General features: G+C 37.6%; 1 protein-coding gene across 1 annotated transcript in view; it reads right to left on the reverse strand.

Annotated features, from left to right (window-relative positions):
* itfg1 (integrin alpha FG-GAP repeat containing 1) overlaps positions 1 to 22,703 on the reverse strand; it is a 145,533-nt gene that overhangs the window by 98,933 nt on the left and 23,897 nt on the right. The window contains exons 7-8 of the mRNA XM_031746505.2: positions 21,864 to 21,916; positions 11,537 to 11,618 (exon numbers count right to left, since the gene is read on the reverse strand). Of these exons, the coding sequence (XP_031602365.1) occupies positions 11,537 to 11,618; positions 21,864 to 21,916 (135 nt within the window). The remainder of the gene's footprint in view (positions 1 to 11,536; positions 11,619 to 21,863; positions 21,917 to 22,703) is intronic.

Below are 22,703 nucleotides of genomic sequence, written 5' to 3' on the forward strand. Positions count from 1 at the left end.
AAGCTGTGCTATTTTCATATTTTTATTCCATTACAATGTGTCACTTTTTTCCTCGTGCAGGAGATGGATCACAGGAGCACCTGCTTGTATTTCAAAAGCAGACACAAATCTAAGCAGCACTCGTCTCTTTGATGCCTTTTAACAATGTCAGTAGAGTTGAAGTATCATTTTCTCAACTGATTTTCATTGCTATTAATTATTCTAATCATGATGCCATGCAGGGTTCTGATTCACAAACAGGGACAGAGCCTCCAAAATCTAAACAACAGCATTTCAAAGCACAAAACACTTGAGTGCACCAGGTATGGCTTTGCCGCACAAACAAAGTTAAAATGGCCAAAAAAACCTCAATAAGCCATGCTGACTGAATCTTAAATGTTTCAACACATTTACATCAGCAAGGATAGACAAAAAGTGCTAAATGTGTTCTTCTCAGTGTTTTTCACTTCTCCATGAAACAGAAAGAACATAGATGATAAGGATAGGGCAGACAGACTGCTTGAATTCCTATAAGCCATTAAACTACAATATTTTGCATATATTCTAGCAACTGGTGTATATGCAGTATAGTTCCAACATGGAAAAGCACATAAACAAAACCTCTCCCCCTGTCAACATAATGTTTTTGTTGCTGTTGTTTTAAGTCGTCTGTCTTTTGTTGAGTAACATGAGACTTCTACAGAAAAATCTGTTAGGAACAAATATTGAGAGGATTTCATTGACTGATGACACTAGTGCCATTATCAGCTGTGATTTAAATTTGATTCTTTATCAGTTCTCTCACTGATTCTTGATCAATTTACTGTGAAAAAAAAGTAGGCCAGAGCAGCTTTTTGGCGTCAATGTAAAGATTCTCTGAAAACAGCATAGAAGACGACAGCAAAAAGCCTCCATATGACTCAGGTGTGAAATGACTCGAATAAGTTTGATTTCATTGCTGTGCAATGTGGCATCTGTCAAGGGAAAAGGTAAGCTTGTATGTATTGAATTTTGATGGATTGGAAAATATCCCGTTCCTCAAATTCTAATATGAGTGAATTTGAGTTTGTATAAAATGACACAGAATTGTGTTATTGTCCAGTTTCCTGCAAATATTGAAGTAAAGTCACATTCCTTTGACTTGCTCTTTTCTCCCATTGCGGATATTTTGACTTGCCAAAGAGGGATCACAGGTGCGCTCAATAAAAATAATGAGCACTGAATTCCAATTGAGTATTAAATCTTCAGAGCCTTGCAATGATACAGGCATGCTTGCTGAATTATTAAGATGAGATTTAGTAAATTAAGTGAAGCCATCATCACCTTCACTACTTACACCTGTGTTCTTCTTGTTGTAACAAGAAATCTTCCATAACTAAACAATTTACTTTGGCTTAAAAGCACACATCAAAACACAAAGGTTTGAATATCAAGTAAATGGTTTGTTGCACAGCTTCTAACATTTTGCTGGGCCAGTTCATAAAAACACACCACTTGCTCTGTGTTCATGGGTTGGCATGTATTGACACCAGACATAAAGAGGTGAAACTGCTTCCAGGCTTCTCATCGCATGGTTTATCTGAATCCGTTTCAACAGGACAGAGCAACACTCCCAAACAGATGCTGTGCCATGTGGAAGGAGAAAACTGAATGACATTGATGATGAATGACAGTACAAAGCAGGGGAGGAGAAGAAGCTGAACATGTCTGTCAGGGGCAACTGAGCGAGTGGCAGAGAGGGGGGAAAAAGTGAGTCAGATAATGAGATGCACTACAAAACAGAACAAGTCGAAAGGTCATTAAAGCCAACTTTTCTTTAAATAATGCACAAAATGTCAAAAATTTCCCATTGTGATGCAAACACACACTCAATTTATTTATATTCAGGGGTGCACATAAGTGGTCCGCAGGTGCGCATTCGCTGTCAAAATAAAAGACGCGCACCAGATAAGAAGTTGCAACGCGCGTTTGCGTACATAAGATTTTCTGGAGGAGGACAGACATTTGTTTAGAACTCTCAAAGATGTCGAAGAAGCTCCTTTAAGCAATTACTTTGCTGTTCCTCCACCTCCAAAGAAATGTCAGAAGGAGTCCGAACCGCAAAAGAGGCGCGTATTCTCGGAAAAGTGGTTGCAGGAGGTGAGCTGGCTTCAAACAAATGATGAACGCACAGAGATGTGGTGCAGAATATGCCGTGAAAATCCCACTCTAGCGGACATAAACAGAGCCTGTTATATGTACGCAAACGCGCGTTGCAACTTCTTATCTGGTGCGCGTCTTTTATTTTGACAGCGAATGTGCACCTGCGGATCACTTATGTGCAGCCCTGTTTATATAGGGTCAAACAACAACATCAGTTGTATCAAAGTACTTTATATTGTGAATAGTAAAGGTAGATATATTTATTTCTTATAATTTTTAATATTGGTGGCTGATAAAATAAATAAAATTTCAACAAAAAAAAAAACATTAAAAAAAGGTGGGGTTTTTTACACTTTTAAAATATAGCTTGTTTCCAGATTTTATAGGCTTAAAATTGGCTTCCGAGTAGGAAATGATACTTTTCTTTTCTTTTCTTTCTTATTTAAACTTTAATATTCATGAAATATTACAGTTTCAGACTACCAGAGGCTTAAGTAATATCATCTTTTGCAGCCTTGGTGAGAATGTGTGCTTATGTTTACTTCTCCCATCGCAGCCAACACACTCAGGACCTTCTGTTGACGTAAGACTGTGGTACCATGTGACAGAGAGATATAGGAAATTATTCTTTAATGCATAATCCCAGTTCCATGCAGTCTCTGGAGAAGATGTGGAGTTGGAGAAGTTTAGGCATTTGAAAGACGGGCAGGTCCTATCACAAAGAATGAATTGTAGGAGGCCAGTATTTTGGGAACGTGACCGCTATTAGTTAATAAATGTCGGGACATGCTAGCCTTTGCTGCATCCCCCAATGTTGTAGAACACAATTCCAGCAACTCTAGCTCAGTTAGCACAAAACCAAGCAGAAGCTACAAATATTGACATAAAAATACTATAATGTATTATTAGGTGGAAAGCAAAAACATGGTTTTAGGTGTGGGCAATGCTTCTGATTTATGTCATCACTGTGGGTGTAATGGAAACAAAGTGAAATGCAGAAAATGAACGCATTTGGACATTTTTGCAGTGTGGGATGTCGAGAGGCTGTGGGGAAAGAAACACAGGAAAAAGAGACTGTGAGAGAAAATGAGTGCAAATTTAGTCCTACAGAGGATGTCACTCGCCACTCTGCCTCTGATGCTTACTGTCAGTTCTGCTATACACACACACACACCCCAACATTAGCTCCCTCTGTCCCACCTGCCCTCTCCTCATTGAATACCTTCTTTCATCTATCTACCCATCTGTCTCTTTTATTTATGTTATGCTCTCCTTCACCCGTCCCCTCTTGCCCTCCTCCTCTTCTAGCTCACATGATATTCCTTCCTCAGTCTTAAAAGTTTCTTTTCCTCAGTCTGTCTTTCCTCTTTATTCAACCTCATTCTCTCCCTCACTCTTCCCTACCTCCCTCCCTCCCGCTTTTCATCTCCCGCTACCACTGATGATGCATGTTGTGATGTAGATTGGATGAGAGAGTCGCAGAGGGAGGAAACTGCAGGTATGGGTTGAAATGGAGAAGGCAGTGAGGAGAGGGGAGGTCTGGAAAGGGTTGGTCAGAGAAGGAGGTGAAACAGAGCTAAAAAGCTAGAGAGAAAGAGAAAAAGGAGAAGATATACAAAGACTGATGTTATCCAGTGTGACCTGATAGGATTCATAGCACACAGACAAAACAGCAGCAATAACTATGCAAATCATAATATGCATCTGCACAATAATTCAACAACAGCCCTTATGTCATTGTCCTGTGTGTATGTTTGGCAAGTATCTGCATGCTATGCTGTATATGTTATGAGTCTATAGGAAAATGGCCCTAGGCTTCCTTGCTTTATGACCTCAACAAATTTTTGGGCTCAATCACTATTTTCAAAGAATACTGAATTAAATTCCCTCATTAGGTTAGAAAGGTAGACGAACCAGAGTATATTAGGTTAGGTATCGGGTGACTGGATAACAGCTTGTGACTAACAAGTTATCAGTCAATGAGAAGCGGTGTCAGTTTCAGCGAGATTCCCCCGCATTCACGATGGATGGCTTCAAAATCTAAGACACCGATAGCATAAGTGCCCAGCTTGAGGCATCAGGATTTCACCGTCTTTGATCATGACACTGTAAGCACATGCACGCATCGTGATAAAACAGGGCCATACAAGATGAAAATTATATCTGACAGGTCTATAGAGATCTTCAAAACAAGATAAATGTAAACTGTGACTTATCTTTTTTTTTGTCCAACTCTTATTATTGTGTGATTCACTTTGACTGAGGGATAATCACGCTGTAAGCTTTGAAGCTATTGTTTTGATATTTTAGTTGCTTTAGGGAACTGATGCCAAATATTGCCAACTGGCATCTTGACTGGCTAATACCAGTTCCTGTCTGCCATTTACCCATGGATCTATATACAATCATTTGACCAACCAATTGAAAATAGTAAGGGAGAAAACAAAACAGAACAAAACGCATCTTCAGGAGGTTCTTAAGCTACCTGTGTTTGTTTGTTTTATTATTATTTTTAATAAATCAGCACTGCTACTTTCTACCTCATGACTCCATGTAGTAAGTCTGTGTTATGTCTCTATTACTGTGGATTTAAGGGGGAAAAAAACTAACTAAACTCCAAAGCACATACACAACACTAAGAACATGTGCAACACAATCTAAAATTAATTCAAAAATTAAGTGCTAATTAGTGTGTAGATTGTTGTGGGTGAGTTCTTCTAATTGAGAGTGCCACTTTTTCATAATTACTGTGCAGCAGACACTGGAATAAGAAAGAGGAACTCTTGGGGTTCTACCTTCAATGAAGGACACTTTTGTGAGATATACTTTGTAATTTGCATCAAATTGCATATTAAAATGTGCAAATGAATATCTGAACTTGGAAACCGTAAACCCAGGAGAATAAATCTTTTGCATTTGCATTGGAATATCTCTAAATGCAAGGGATATCACAAAATGGTGCCTGATTAGAAGATTTTATTTTTCCAATTGCCACATTTTCACTTCATTAACATGGTCTGGAGGGATGTCTTTCGCATAAATGTAGATGCATAATGTTAAGTGATATTGCTTATACAACCCACTCTGATCCTGACTAGCCCAGCAGCACTTCAATACCTCTGTTTTACAGGTATATCCACTTCTCCTGGAGTCTGAGACAAAAGGAAAGTGATGGAGAATGTGAGACTGAAAAAGCAAAGCAAGTGCAATGGCAGAGTAGACTGGCTGAAAACAAGACAAGACTGCCAGTAAAAGAAAGAAAAAAAAACGAACAGACACAAAAAGGGGGGGAAACTGTGAAAGGTATGCAGTGGTTGAAGAGAGAATGAGGCAGAAAAGAGGGAGAAGGCCAGGGGTTGGATGTAGCACAATATAATAAGATGAGTGGAAAAGAAAATGCCTGGGGGGAGAGCGGAGAGAAATAGGCTGTTAACATACTGACTTACCTGCACGCACACACACACACACTTTGTTGAGCACACGCATACACACACAGCACGATGACAGCTTTTCCGATTTTAAATATCACTTCCAAACATTCCCGTCTCGCTGTCTGAAAAATCTCCCTATCCTAGTGAGCTGCTGGTCGCTGAGCCGCCTCCCTACATCCTACCTGCGCTGACGCGAGCTGACACACTCGGTTGTGGGACTTCGTTGTGCTTTACCTAATGATGAATTATGCATTGGCCGCTGTCACTTTGAAAAATGCAATTACCTCAGTGATAAGGCAGATGGGCCTGTTTTGTCTGGCATATGCTGTGCATCTATTAAGAGTGTACTGCTGGAAACAGAACCGCAAGCACACAAACATGGATGTGTGGACAGATTCCTGTACGCTTTCATGAACAATCGCATACACATGCACATAAACAAGTGCATGCACGCCTCAAGTTCAGCCAACGTATGCTGTCTGTGCATGCTGCTGAGAAACTTGGATTCAAATTTATCGCTCCTGTTTGGCATTTACAAGTGTGCATAATTTTGCCCGTGTGAGTTGAGTGGTTGAAGGCAGTGCCGTTTCTGATGGGACAAAGACGTATTATTTGGTTCCAGTTTCTTTCACTTTTAAATTACTGACACATGTATTTTCACAAGACTATTACTTAACCTTAAATCTCTGCCTACACCCAGAGGTGATGGTGTAGGCCAGAAAGGTTCCAGTCAATAAAGTGAAGATTTGTGACTTTTGAAAGTTAAAAAAAGGTGTTCTGGTCAGAAGCCAAACTCTAAAGCAAGGGAAAGAACCTTAAGCATAAAGCTGAGTTTTGCTAGAGTGAGCTGCAGAAAATAAACTTTAGATTAAATTAAAAAGCCAAAATAGGGGCATTTCTAAAGAAATCCCAGACTCATATTTTTTGGACGCATGTACTATAGATAAGGGAAAATGATTTGAATGTGCAAAGAGGGCAATTATGAGCCATTTCATTTTTTTCCTTATGCATTTTCAGTGACAGCGGACACTTAACCCTTTGGTGATGAGACACTAGAGTAATTTGCCATTTGAGAACAGGTTAGTTACCACATGACAAAGATGCAGTCAAGCATGTACTCACGAGTAACAGAACTTTCCAGCCACCAGACACAGTGCAGTAATGATAAGAATCAATTGCCTTTTCTATTTTTTTATTACTGTTACTATTGTTATGATAAAATATTTAATTTTTTTTTTTTTTAAACAAATTTTAACAGAAAATGACAGAAACATGTAGAGAACAGAGAGGACAGCAGACACAGATGTAAATCTATGGGGGAAAATCTGGTGGAAGACAGAAAACCAGAGGTAGAAGGGAAGAGTGAGAATTGACATTGTGATGTGTGATGGAAATAATTCCCACTCCAAATCACAGAGGGATGCAATGCTGCTCTATTTCATTCTCTGCTCTCTCCTATTGCTTTTATTATCCTCCCTGCCATCTTTCCTCCTCCCTCTCCAGATCATCTACCTTGGCTCTTTTTCTATATTTCACCCTTTTTTCCACCTCACTTCATACCACCTTTGAAATGTGCCATTTGCCCTCACTCTTTCCTTTTCCACTTTCTCATGCATTTAAGTTTTTAAAGTAAATTCAAAAGGTGCTCATTAATTAACCTAAGCGGAAGCTGGTCAGAGAGACTCACTGGAGGGCCGCACACAGAGAAACAAATGCTGCATAATAAGATCGACAAAGTGAGACTGGATGACAGAGATAGGCTGGATCAGGTACGTAGGAGGACAATTTCAGTAGGTAGATAAAGAACAAACATTGGAGCACACACAAAAATGGGACTTACATGACTTTGGCAATTTGTATACATAACAAAGATGAAATAGAAGAGGATTTATGTCAATACTGTCATCACTCAAGCTGCATCTATTTGTAGAATTTACAGGTAAGAACTATGTTTTCTTCAAGCTGAAATAAATCAATTTTGGACATTTGGCACTAAAACATAATAAGTCTTCTTTCAGGTTTGTGGTTATTTCTTGTCAAATACAATCTCCTCTGAATTATACTGCGTTCACTCTCAATGGCACAGAGCATCTCTCTTTGTATCAGTGTCTTTTGTATCTCAAAACCCAGAGACAAAACTATACATTATAACGAGCAATGCGCTAACATCACCTTAGACAGTGTGACTGATGGAACCTGAACTAAATGCAACAATTTATTCAGCTATTTCCTTTAAACACCATTACTTCATATATTGTAAAACTAATCATAACCACTAAAGTAAAGTGAACAGTGAAAAGTAACACTTATAAGAACACTCAACAAAATATCTAAATGGATTACAAGAAAGAGAAAAAGGGTGATAGCTGGTCTTCCACTAGTATAGTAAAAATCTGTGACACCCAAAGCTGTTTAGATGAAGAACAGACGGCGACGTAAGAAAACAAGAGAGGAAAATTAGTAAGCCGTAGATAGGAGATACGGAGTAGATCAAGAGAAATAAAAGAAAGACACTGACAGCTGAGGAGGGGCTAAGTGAAGCAAGACAAACCAGGACAATTAAAAAAAAATCCCTCTGTATTCTGAAGGCATTTTTTTTTAGCCTGGACTTGGCAGATTATTAGAAGCGTGACCCTTAAAGGCTTCTCTCCACCAGCTAACAAGAACAAGATGTGGAAGTGTGCATTTCCAAACTGAAGGAGAAATGATGAAAAGATTAAAAAAAAGGAAAAATAAATTTTATGTCAAGATAAGCTAGCAATTACAAAAATTCTGAGATAATAAATTCAACACGTGCACAGATTCCCTCAAGACAAAGACACCCACATGCAGCCATAGCATAAAGGTCATTTTCCCTTTGGCTCATACAGTATTGCCAATTTTGGCACGGGGAGTTTGTTCACTAAATATTTGATGGACACCCTTTTGCTGCAGTGAGATTAACAGATTAATCTTGCCAATAAGGATGTGTTTATCAGTGTGAAGCCCTTCGTGCATGTGTGTGTGTTCATGTGCATGAGTACCGCACAAGCCCAAAAGTTAATTAAAAATGCAATGAACATTACACAGCTAATAGCAGAACATAACTCAAACTAAGTGATAAGGTTACATAAATAAAAAAAAAATAAGAAAAACAGAACAACAAAACTAACGCTAAAAACCAAAGAGCCACAAACTAAGAGATGCTGCATGCGTGAGATTTTAAATCTACTCTTTAGCATACTTGTAATTTAATTTTCATACAAATATCTATAGTGCTATTCTGCCAACTTACTTAATATTCACTGCCTGGCTCACAGAAGAGGGTGCATTTGATTGTTTTGAATAAATACAGCAGAAGAAATGTGTTGTCAGCATGAAGCAGCAGACATAAAATCCAAGGAAGAAGAGACCTTACATGAATGAGCACACTGCATCGTTTGCCCTGAAGACATCAAGTGGCCCCCATCTTGCAGCTCCTCAATTACGAGGGATGCGTTTGATTTCTTCCTCTCTTACGCATAATCTAACTCTCCTTTCTCAAAGACCACTACAGCGAGAAAGAATGTGATGATGGATGCGTAGTGATCTCTGAGAAGTGCAGTTCGAAAACATTACAGCGCCATGATTGGAAAAAAAAAACGAAGATGAAAAAATCTGAACTGAAGCCAGAGTATGCTACGGGGATAGGCATCTAACAATACAAGATGATTCTGATCAGCATAATCTAATATAAAAGGGGAAAAAAGATTTAGTAGAGGTGGTTCAGCATCTTCTCAGGATGCCTCCTGGGCATCTCCCTTTGGAGATTTTTTGGGTATGCCCAGTGGGGAGAGACCGCAGGCTAAACTTGCTGGAGAGATTATAATCCTCATCTGATCTGGGAATGCCTCAGGATCCCCCAGAAGGAACTTGGAAAGATGCTTGGGAGAATGATATCTGGACTACCATGCTTAGTCTGCTGCCACCATGGCTTTGTGGAATCAGAAGGTCACGGATGGATGGAGATAAACCAAACCCTACATACACATAAATATCTCTCTACTGCCTCTGACAAAACCCTCTTGAACTTTTGGCTGAAATTTCATAAAGTTCTGCAATGTATTTGTTAGCTGGTCTCAGGTCATGTAGGTTATGCTATCCAAAATATCAGTCAAGAAATCTTTTTTTTGGGCACTCCTGTTATGCATCTTACAATAAAAGATACACAACCTTCCCTTTAAACTCTTAGACTGAACTGAATTCACTTTTTTTGAATCCAGTAAAACCAGCTTCCTGGTCATTTTTTATTTGAATGGTTTACAATTTGCAGTAAAAATATGCAAGTTCAGCTGTGGAATTTCTTGCAGAGGTTAAACCAGCAACATGTTCAAATCTGGTGTCAATTTTATGTCAGCCATAAACCATTCTGTTAAACAGATACTATGTTAACAGCGTCTCACAGTTCTTATATGCTTATCCTTTTCATTGCTAATGAAACTATCACAACTAATTATTGTTAATGTGATCAGTAAACGGGTCAGTTAGCCAATTTCTGAGCAGATTCTGCAACCATAGTAGTTTGATGGTAGTTGAAGTTATTTTAACAAATATAATAATGTGAATACTACTACTACTACTACTAATAATAATAATAATAATAATAATACATTTAACTGCATGGCATCTGTCAAAAACAAAGTGACTTAGAGATGTAAGAAATCGAAAGATAGAAAGAAAATTATTATTGCATTATATAAAGTAGTATAATCTCGTATAAAAGTAAGCTCAATATTGAAATACTCACTTGTAAAGTTAAAATAAAAATCAGTCCAGAGTCTTTTTTCATAATGGAGTCCAGAGGATCAGTCTACCGTGGTTACAGTTCAAGAAATTATTAACAGAGTTGTGTAGGAGGATCTCCTACTGCTTACAGGTTCAAAATAGATTAGCACATTGGAGTGAGTGAGTTAGTGTTATTGGCGTCAAATCAAATAAATTTGAGATTCATCCAAACAAAACTTAATTCTTCAAGAGAATCTGACATTGAGACAGAGTATAAGAAGAATAATGAGCCAAGGACCGAAACACTTCACATGTCCACTGGAAAGTGTTAAATTACAGTTACTGGTGCTCAAATAATCCCACACTAATGTTAAGCCTAAACAATGTTTAAGATGTTCAGTTCAATCAGATATTTCTATATCAGTTTTGTAGTATTGCTTTCAAATGAGCCAGCTTGATAACTTTGACTCTTCTCTATTTGAGCAATCATTCACATAGTTCCCCTTTCATTTTACTTTGTACATCATCAGACTGTTAAATGAAACTGTTACTTACTTTTAAAAACAAGCACAAGAAGGCACCAAAAGACAATGCTGCCCTAACTGAGGTGACAGCACTGTCAAGATGACCAGCCAACTTTGTGGCATGCAGGCTGCAGCCTGGAGATTAGCGAGCCAGCAGAGATTTGCAGCGGATAAATGTAAAGCTCATCTGAACAATGAATAGCGCTGGCCAAGATTGTTTGAAGGGATAAGATGTCCACAAAAATCTGGCTATGGGATTATGAGTGTGTATAATAGAGTTTTATATTGTAGTGTGCGCCTGCCACTGTGCATGGATGAGATTAGCCTGTCAGTTAAGGAATGAGCATATCCGGGCTGTACGTATTGGGAAACAGACAGTGAAACTGTCAAACCTCAAAACACAACATAGTCCTGTTTGGTAGCCTTTGAAGCATCAATGCAGAAAGAGCTTTCAGGACTTCAGGAAGAAAGGAATGGATGTAACAGACACACACCAGGACAAATGTCAGTACAATCCAGCCTCGTCCACACAGTGACTAAATTTGGGGAATTTTTATGCACCTTGACTTCTTTGATTTTTGTTTTGCTCCATTTTGGCTCTGTTCATATGGCCCTGCTACTGAGTACATCCTAGTGCTAAGTTTCAAACCGATAACTGTCTCACATTTACACAAAAACATAGCAAACAAGCAAATGAAAAATCTTTATAATTCTCACCAAAGTCCACAAAGGAAGACTGCCCAATAATTTGGGTTTCTGGTGGCTGTTGCATGCGTTCAGTCTTGGTGAAGTTCCCATCCTGATAGATGACAAATGGACAGAAAAAATTAAAGAACAACTCAAATGTTTAGTCAGCGATCCAGCAATAAAAGACAAGTCCAGTTTGCCCCTCGCGTGTACCATAAAAAGCTGTAATGTTTCTGGAAAGCAAAAAGTAAAAAGCTTCCAAAATATATGCATAACACTTATCAAGCAAAACCTTTGTTTTAATTCTTATTAGAAATTTTTGATTTAAACAAAACAAAAACATGATTGGTTTATAAATTCTTGAATTACAGGCCAAAATATGCTTCGTGGAAAAACTGAAAATTTTAAATAGTCAGTATTCACAACCAGTGTTTTTGTAAGATTTTATTATTATTATTATTTATTTATTTTATTTTTAAATCAGTGCATTTACCAGAAAAGAAGACACAAACCACATTCATAATGAGTTCAACTAATATACGGTAAAGCAACCGCCAATTGTATCTATTCTGGATTAGTAAATATTCTTCTATTACATTTTAATTTTAAATACTACAACAAAATATGTCACTTTTTATATCAATATTTCATCTGTTAAAGCTAAGGTCCCCCCCCCCAAGAGAGTAATTGTTCATTTTAATATGACACTGCACCTCATTGCATTTTACATTACTGGTTTGTGGATTTAGAGAAAACAGTGGCTGTGAAATTTATCGAAACTCTTGGGTAAGTGGTGCCCTTTACATAGGGCAAGGAAAAAAGGGTTTAAGTATATCAGTGGGGGAAAAAAGATTTGTATGATGTGTGGGTGCCTTTGCCTAAGAACACATGTGGGTCTGTGCAGTGAGAAACTGTTGCCTGCCGATAACAACATCACTGATTTATGAGAAAGTGACAGAGTAAGAAAGCTAGGCAGAGAAGGTGAGGGAGGTACAATAGTTGGGTCAGAGAACACAATCTATACATTATATATAAGTATGTATGTGTGGGTGTGTATATGTGTGGTCAAATATTGTTCTATGCACAAGCCAATAATTGTTGAAATGAATAAACTATGACATGAGGGGTGTGTTATACATGTATAAATTATTCTGCTTTACTAAAGCTGAGAGATTATAGACTCAATAACAATGAGAGGACAAAGGAATCATACAAATGGCAAACCACAAATTAGCAACTGCACAACAGTAATTTAATAGTTATAATGATGTGAAAACTATTATAACAACACGACTAGAATCAAAATATAAATTTCTCTTAATGGTGTTGGGCATGAGATGTAGCAAAACAAGTGGGTAAACTATGAAGACAAAGCTACGGTGAAGGAAACCAGAGGTTAATGCAACACTATTACTGCATATTATTAACTAGAAACTCCAAAATGGCATTTAAATAAAACTGTGTAACAACACTTGCAGCACGTTTTCTACCTACATTGCAATCCAGTACACTCTGTATGATATTGATTTCTATGTAGACGGAAATTCCACACCACCACAAGATTGCTTGAATATTTCACGCAGCAGGAAGCGCTGGTTTGGACAAAATCTTTTCCAAAGAAAACTCACAGCTGTGAAATATTTAAGACTTTCTAATTAGAATGCACAGACGCACATAAAATTACTCTATTCTTTTCTACTGTCAGCTGTTTGCAGAATGGTCATAAAATAGCATTAACTGATTAAATTCCAGTTCCAAGCATATTTGGCAAGAACACTAGCAGTGCCTATTCAAAATTTACTGTGGTGCAAAGTGAAAGTGCTGTAACTGGACTTCCAGGGTGTAATCTGAAAATCCAAGCTGTATTGAAAATGGTCCAGGGATGCAGGAGAAGATTACCTTGAAGCTGATTTTGAGCAAATTAACATTATTTTTTCCACCTAAAGTTTTCGGCTGTTTTGGTTAAACCCAATATATGCAAATGGAAAACAATTTTGATTTTTTTTAAGTAGAATCTACTGCCAAGAGAGCAGAGATCAAGTTGGCCAGTTCAAAAATAACAAGAAAGATATCAATGGGAAAGGTGAAAAATAATCAGATCCTCAAAATGATTATTGCCCAAAGCCTCCTGGAAAAGCCAAGACAAAGATCCCAATGTACAATCTCCTGGTCTGTTTTAACAGTCGGAATTCTACATCAGCAGCTGCAGACAACACAAGCAGCCAGAAAGCTGCACTCCAGGGAAAAGCATCCGTCTACTGACAGCATCATCGCTGCCAGGCTCATCCCAAGGTTTGTTAGTTTTCTGGCATAGTCTGACTGCCCCTCCATCCATTTTCAGGCAGGCCCTGAATAACACCACCATAGGTACCTTGGACCAGACAGCTGCTGTAAAGCAAGCCTTCATAAGCCCGGTGAATTCACCATATCTGAAAATTTATAACGTGTAATTTGTGCCCTGGTAACAGCAAAGGTAATGGGGTCCAGTTATGAGTATAATGGGGGACTCGAAAATTGCTCTACGTGTAAAAGTAGATAGGTTTGGGAAAGAGGAAAGTCATGACTCAGACTCAGTGAGTTCTTTATTTTTTTTTATTGCTGGACTATAAAACACCTTTCTTCGTTATACTCAAGTGTCCCAGAAAGCCATGACATTGTGACAGTGTGCCAGTATGAACAATAGGTCCCTGAAAGTGAGGCAGTTAGATGGAACTAATTAATCATTAACTTCCTAATTTTCTCCTGACACATGTAAGAAGACTTTTTGTGAGAAGACAACCTATTTAATTGTGGTGATACAGTTCAGTTTGTGCAGGTCCTGGAGAGATAGAGTAGGCAGTGCTAAAAAAGTATTTTTTTCTTCCTGAGAGAGGGCATTTCTGAAATGCCAAAGACTGTTTTTTATCTTGGGGAATTGTCATGGGTTTAATGCTTCCAGAAAAGTATGATAGAAAGTACCTACTTGATCAACTTAATGGCAGCTTCATAGCCATGGTCCCCCACTCCACCCTGAGACATTAAGATTAGGAGACTAATGAATAGTGCTGCCAACATGATTGCTCAGTAAGACTTATGACTGTTCAGTCTGAAGTTCCCTTTAGGTTAGTTAGTACTTCAATATTTTGACATCTAAATGGGGCTTTTGCATGACTTGATTGCGTCATAAAGAAGTGGAACATAACAGTCTGAATGTTGGCTAGTTGAGCCCTAAAGGTCCAACTCAAATTCCAATTATCTGTTTCATTTTTACTGGGTAAAGAAAGCACTTAGTTTTGAGTTAATATCCTCAGTAGTTAGATAACATATACTAATATTTGTCTTTTAAAACAAAAATATAAAAATGTATAAAATTAATAATTACTTCAGGAAGTTCTCGTTTTTGCATTTAAATATATACACTTCTTGCCAAACTTGCTTTTGAAGCAAACTGAAAGATTATTTCTTGAAGCAATGTGGGATTCATTTGTTTGGTTTTCTTCCTTTGCTAATCATGCAATTCTTAAATACTGCTGACTGCAAGTGAAACCCTAAAAATTATAATGTGGTTATTGCAATATTTATTTCCAGTAGGGTTACAAAGCCTCCAAGTCAACACTTACTCACCCAAGGCTGCAATGAAAAACCTGTAGGTATGTTGTTCTATGGTATTTAGGGTATTTTGGTGGCATGAGCCTTCAGTAAAAGGCCAATATTAGATTCAATGTAAATTATTTACGATACATAAATTGTACACTGAAAGGTTAATTCTTTGCATCATGTTTGATGCTTTCAGTCCTGACAAGGCACAAATGTAGAGGTACTTAGCCCGGTGATTTAAATGCACCAAGAGGTACTTTGGCAAAAAGGTTTTAACTATCACTAACAGTAGAAAGTGCAGATTCATGCGTTTCCCAAACCTATTTGTTTCAATTTGGAAAGAATTACTACTTTTGTAACTACTGTGTACTGACTGTACAAACAAATCTTCCTGGGAAAGACTGCAACGCACAAGTGCACTTTGAAGTGTTATTCTATGATTTACAAGAAGTTACAGTGAACGAAAAAAAATATTTTGTCATACTGACATTTGAAAATGTACAAAGTAATTGATATTTAACTTATTCAACTTGAATAGTCTGTCAGTTTGCTTACAAAATTACAATCAATCCACAATTAGGAATGTGGAAGTGGTCCGTCAACTCTCTAGGCATTGACATGAAACATTTTATAGTGTGACTGAATAGTATTGATTGTGTGTTTATGTGTGTGTAAGCTGACTGATTTGTGAAGATAAAAGGATCCATTTTTGTCATTGTTCCTTATTTCTGTTGACATCACCTTCAACACTTTTCTGTCACACACACCCACTCATAGGCAAACAGCACAATCACATATGCCCAGCTACTGCACTAAGACATGCTGTGCAGAGAAAAAAACAAAAAAAACCCAAACAAACCAAGAAAAAACACACACACACACACACACAAAACAAAACAGAAGGGAACAGGGACCAAGTCTATTTTAGAAAACTAAGGGAGAAGGGTCAATGTGTCTAAAAACACCACTTAACCATTATTGTGCATAAGTAACTCAAATGCTAATGGAAAAGGTGTGTATGCATGAAGTGTTACTGTGCTGGTGCTTTTTGAGCTAAAAACAAGGGAGGCCTGGATCAGCTTATGCAAGGTATCATCAAGTTCCAAAATTCCAGCAACTAGTGATGCTGGAATCCAGTATTATATAGCTCCTTTACAATACTGATGCAGAGTATGAATCCAATACCAGTTATAATTGAATAAGCTGTATTCCCCATTATAAGGCAAAGATCGTTATTCTCCCTGAACGCCATAAACAGGCCTAAGTTAAATGTTGCTTTCGTAACTTGTAATCTGTAAGGCTTAAAAAACTATTTTACTGGTATTTATAATAAAATTGTAGCCAAGGATCCAAGATATTATACCAATACCAGGGCCAAATTATTGAGTCAGGATCCAACTGATCTCCAATCCAAATATTGGATCAGTGCATCCCTACCATGAGTAAACTCGTGGTAGTATACTCAAAATCACAAAAACCTCTTAAGGCCATCTTCTAGTGGGTCTCTAGATAGCCTCCACCTTATTCTTGTTCTGTCCCCTTGCTCACTCGCCTCAGAAATGTACACTGGATGTCCACCAGTTATTTTGCCATATCTGTAATGTGACAAAATAACCTTTTAACATGATTGTGATTTTCCTGAAAAAGATGAGTTGCAGGGAGGCAAATCTAAAGAATGGGGCAGGTGGTGAGCAAAGGCGATATTGGTTTGGCCAAATACTGTTTCCAATGTGCTCTGTGCTCATGACGACGTGCCATAGTTAAGTTCTCTCTCAGATCCCCTGTTGCCAATATGAAGCCTGGGGATGAATTTACAGTACAAATTCAAGCTGTTGACTTCTCAACTAAAATTGCTATAACCTATTCTGTCCTAGACAGAAATCCACCTTCCATTACCAGTCATGAGCCTCCATACAAAAGTCAGGTCACTTTGTTAGAGAACTTGCTTTGCCCTCTGTGCCAGTTTGAGAAATGCATACGAAACTGTGGATATAGAACATTGTCTGGGGATGCAGTAGGGGAGATCGATCAAATTTAAATCACATGTGTGTGTTTTTATTTATTTATTTTATTCTAATAGGATTATTCCAGGAACCTTTTGATCACAACTTGTTTGTGTGTAAGACTGCAGCCAATCTAATTCTATCTATACAGCACAAAACCACAACAACAGTTGCCTCAAGGTGCTTTTATATTGCAAGGTAAAGACCCTACAATAATACAAAGAAAACAGAAAATCCCATCAATTATATGATCCCCAACAATAATACGGGCAAGCGCTTTCGCAACAGTGGGAAGGAAATACTCCCTTTCAACAGGAAGAAACCTCTAGCAGGACCAGGCTCAGGGAGGGGAGGCCATCTGCTGCGACCAGTTGGGGTGAGAGAAGGAAGAGGATAAAAGACATGCTGTGGAAGAGAGCCAAAGAAACCCAATACCAAGTACTCATTTTTGTGGTCTACTTATTTGGAATGATATACACAAAGGGGGGTGACTTAAAAAAATGGATGTTGTGAATAGCCAATAAATCTCATCAAATGGGTCCACATTTGGCTTCTTCTATTGCTCAAAGAACCAACTTTCAGGCAGACCATTAAAAACTGAAAGCGCAAGCCTCAATATAAAAACACTGACTTGCTTTGATGGCAAGCAGTAGTTTATTTATATGCATGTGCTAATCTGTGTAAGTGTGTAACTGGGAATAAAAACAGCTTCTCACTGACCAGTGAACTAAATTATTATATCAGCCGTTAAAGAACTGACCTTTTAAAGCACTTGGCTCTATTTGTCAGCCAATGAAAACACCTCTCTTCACTCATCTCTTTGGAGCTTGTTGATTTTATTTCTCCCTCTGCGACTGCCTTCTCTTGTGTAATCACACAAAAACAGGGGAAAGAGGAAAGATGGAAGGAGACTTAGGGGAAGAGAAAACATAGAAAAGTAATTAAAACAGAGTGCTGGAGAAAGAGGAGTGTGCTGGCCTGTGACCGATAGATGCAGCCGCATTGAACCGAAAACCACGATGGGATTAACAGAGGTCTAATGCTCTAAGGATGCTGGGAAATGGCTTGGTCTTCTGTGTTTGTGTAGATTTGCACAAGTGTGTGTGTGTGTGTGTGTGTGTGTGTGTGTGTGTGTGTGCGCACGCGCATCCATGGAATGTTTCTGAAGGAACTTTTTTTAAAAATTTATTCAGGAGTGTGGATGTACAGACTTGTTTGTCAGTGTGACTGAAAAAAATTATACACTGCTAAGGAAAACAGGAAAAGCACTATGTCTGCATCGCTCCACCAAGCTAAATTAGGGTGTACTCACACCCCTCCAACAGTGCACTCACACTGCCCTTAACGATCTGGGCCTGAATACGCTTAATTTTGTCTTTAGGATTTCTCACTCTTTCTTGGCTGGTCTTGCTATCACACTTAGCCAAACAAAGTGGACACTTGGGGGTCAAGCGTGCTCTGACATGGAAGTGTGAGTACACTCTTTCACTGGAAATTCACGTGTGTCTTGGCACGTACATAAAAACATAAGAAAGAGGCAGGACATTTACACTGGTTATTTTAAATAACTGAAGTCACAGAGAAGTTGATCTTTTGCATATAAAATGTCACTTTGCCATTATTTGTATCCAATTATAATTAGCAAATAAATTATAATAAATTATAAGGTATGGCTAAAAACATTTTTTGAGTTCACAGCTGAACTTCACCTTTGACCACTAAATACTGCTCAGTTCAGCCTGAGTTCGATTGAATAAACTCAACCAAAATTTGAAGAAATTCCATCATAGTGTTGCTGAAAAGCTGCAGCCAGTGGATACAAAATAAAATTCATAAATAGAAAAACAAAAATTGAAAAAGCACTGTTAGTAAATGAGAATGAAGAAAAAAAGACAAAGAAAAGGATTTAACTTCTTCATAGAGTAGCTAAGAAGTAGATCAAGAGATCCATAATCTGAGACTGCAGAGACCCTGACAAGGTTCACTTTGTCTTGCTCCCAAATCCTTTCCACTATACTTAGAGATGCTTGTAAGACATGCTTTGCAGAACTACTTATCAATTGATTGGCAGGAGGCAAAGTGCGCAAAATTACAAAATAAATGCTAAGATCAACATTAAATAGAATTATAAAATACTAAAACTGTTTTGGTGTGAGTGTCAATTACTTTATGTATTGATTCACTAAAAATTCTTCAGTTCTTAACATTGATAATACTGTGTACTTCACATTTTTTTTATTTCTTCATGGCTAAAAATTAATCCTTGAAAAGTGTAAGTTATAGATTCATCTGTTTTACAGTTTATAGTCTACGTATGTATACATGTATACATGGAACAGAAAAAGGATAAAGGTGTATTAAAAAGTGCTTCAATGAAACTATTTCACATGCAAAACTGAGCTGAAAAGAGTATCTTTAAAATGTGGTACCTGATCTTTGGTCATCGTAAATTCCAGTTATTGATGTGGGTTCAAAGCAGATGTGATGTGATATACTGGATTTTGTTGAAAAATGATCGCATTGTGCCTGTTAGCACTGTTGTTACCTTAAAGGAAAAGCTACTTTGCGAATTACTGTGTTTAGTGATATTATATTATTATTTTAATATATTATTATATATATATATATTATTTTAAAACTATATAATTAAAAATTGCGGTTAAACTCAATTACTCATTTTTCATTTATTTCATTTTCTCATTTTTTCAGATTCAAATTAAATATCTGGCTGATTTTGTATGAGGGCACTCCATGGAATGGGGTTGTTTTAGAATATATGTTCGTTTTGCATTTGGATGTAGGCCCTGGCATCTATTTAGATTCTATTTCATATTTTTCATTGTAATAACTGCAGTGAAATGGTCCAGTCTGTTGAGGATTCACAACTGAATAAACAACTAATATATTTTTAACATATTGTTTATGAAATAGACAAAAAACAAACAAACCCAACAACAACAAAAAACCCTTCATTTGCAGAGTTTTATAAAAATCATTTGGAAGTACCGCAAAAGTTTAAAGTGATCTTTCTCTGGAATTCATTTGCGTCATCCTCTCCGATTAGCATTCTTGCCACCCATCGCATATCCAACTGGTATTTGGGCATGGCAGTTTATTTGCACAGTTTTGCTCCTGCTTGGTCTCTCTCCCCTCAGACACATTCTGTCTCTTCCACATCCTTCAATCTCTCTCTGTTTCCCTCTTCTTCCTTACCTCCTCCCCTTCCTTTCTCCTATTCCCCTTCTCTGTGATAAGATAGACTACTGTTCGGCTTGTGCCTCGACCTGCTGAATTTCAAATAGGCCCCTTTGACAAAAACCCAGAGCCATGGTCTCCCCTCCTTGCTCTCCCAGAATATTAACTAGTTCTGCAGCAGTGCCAACAATCCTAGACTCCTAAGCCCACCAAAGCACTACAGATCCATTTGTTGCGTTAAGGAAATGAACACGGAAGCAGAGGAGGGGATCATCACTCTGTCAATACCTGTGGTTATACTTCAGGACATGTGAGACTGCAACTGAGGCCATACTGTACATTCTTAGTTTATAACTGAATGTGGTAAAGATCATATGCCTTAGAGACTGAAAACAAATCTTAGCAATAAATAAATAAATGTTGTGTAACAATAAATAAATAGCTGTTGTATAGTCATCACTAATCTCTGTATCCTTTTCAAGAAGTAGGACAGACTATAGGAAAACCTCTGTTCTAATTTGATTGTCACAGTTAGCAATGTTGTTCTTCATAAAAACTCAAGCTATACATTTAAGTTCTACTCGGAAGAAACCTGCTGCCCTCTTTCGGAACTCAACCCAATCAGTCAAGTCCCACTGAACCAGATCGCTGACTGTTTACCATATGACTGTTTTTTAGGGGTTATCGAGTTTAACTCATTTAAAGCTCCAAACATATAAAATAGATGAACACAATATGAATATTTTATTCTAGTGCTCTGTAGTGAAAACGAAAAAAGTTATTAAGCTTCTGGAAAATAAAGTGCTAAAATTATTAACTGCTTTACTGAGATTGTACAAATGTCTGTGTCATCATCAATATCAGTGTATAAGCTGTCGGACATTAAATTTTGAATTTTTTTTAACAGAATATAATATAGAAAAGAATGTTTGGTGTAATTTAGATATGGGGTCGTCACAGAGTCTGCTCTGGAGAGCAGTTCTGGCTTTTTTGTTCGTAATACTCTGCAGTGTTTGCAACACAGATAGATGAATCATAGCTGAGCAGATGGTTTTGTATACTCAAGCAGTGTCTTCACGGTAAGTTGCCAACTAGTTTACACTGCCGGAAGCTTAAACAATTCCGCCATTATTTTCCTATTTCCAGCATAACTGAACACCCCCCCCCCCAAAAAAAAAACCCCAAAAAGATGATAAGATGTGATATGTATAACCAGCCAGTTGTAATTTGTCAAATAAATTCATTACCATTGCATCATTGCCTGCTGTAGTGGTTAAGGTGGATGGAATCCGTTGATTGCCGACTTGAGGCAACATTTCAGGTCACTGTGCTTATCCTACTTGTTACATTACAAATGGCTAACCACATAAGACAGACATTATATAAATGCCAATATAGTTTTAGGCTCTCTCAGTAGCAGCACCATGCATGCAATACAAGCTGGGCTCTACTTTACTCTGGAGGACTGTAATGCTGGCACTAATGTCAATTTTGATCATTATAGAAGAGTTTGAGTTGTAAAAGTCACTAATAATAGGCAAGAGACTCAAAGACACTCAAATAAGTCCAAAAAAGCTTATTACCTTGTTGATCCAGGTCTCAAACATTGGGTCGTTATTCGTTGTCAGGAATAAATCTGAGAGGAAGAAAAAGACAGAAGAAGGGAGGGTGCAAGTCATTAAGTGATACATTAATTTGTTTGGCAATTATAATCAAGCATGGAGAGACGCTCTGATCAAACGTGCTGATCTACAACACAGAGAATCACATAACTGGAAATGTACACTATACTCTTGGACAATGTTATCAAATCCTGAAAAACTAGAGAAGACCTTCTCTATTGAAGGCAAAAAAATAATGTTCTCTTTTTCATTTTGTCTCTCAGCAGCTAAAATTGAAAACATACTACTCTACAACACAATATATGATGTACAGGACTCAATACATGTTTAAGCTCAACTTAATTAATTAAACCAAAATATAGAACAGAAGAAAAATCTAAATATTTTAACATTTAACAGTTGACACAGATGAATGATTTATATATTTATTTTTACATTTTGATAATTTTTGACATTTCTTCCTCCAACTCTGATGTAGAGAGGCACTGCTTGTTCAATATGCAGTTTAAGTAGATTTCCTAAACCAACAAAGATAAATTGGCTTCTTACAACAGTATAAGTAAAAACAGGTAAGGAGAAGGAAAAGGGATAGTGGTGGAATCTCCTGCTCAAAGCAGATGGATTTTGCTCAGCTTTCTGGAGTCTTCACCCCTGGTAATGCCTGTAGCTCACTCTATTGGAATCCTATAACCTGCACTTGCACTCATATTGCTTGCTCTTGAAGCTCAGGCTGCAGGCTGCACTTCTAATGCAGTTTCTGTGTGGTTCTCTTTGAGAGGACGTTTACTTTCATTCCTGTGT

Source organism: Oreochromis aureus, linkage group 1, assembly GCF_013358895.1.
Source record: "Oreochromis aureus strain Israel breed Guangdong linkage group 1, ZZ_aureus, whole genome shotgun sequence".
Taxonomy (NCBI): domain Eukaryota; kingdom Metazoa; phylum Chordata; class Actinopteri; order Cichliformes; family Cichlidae; genus Oreochromis; species Oreochromis aureus.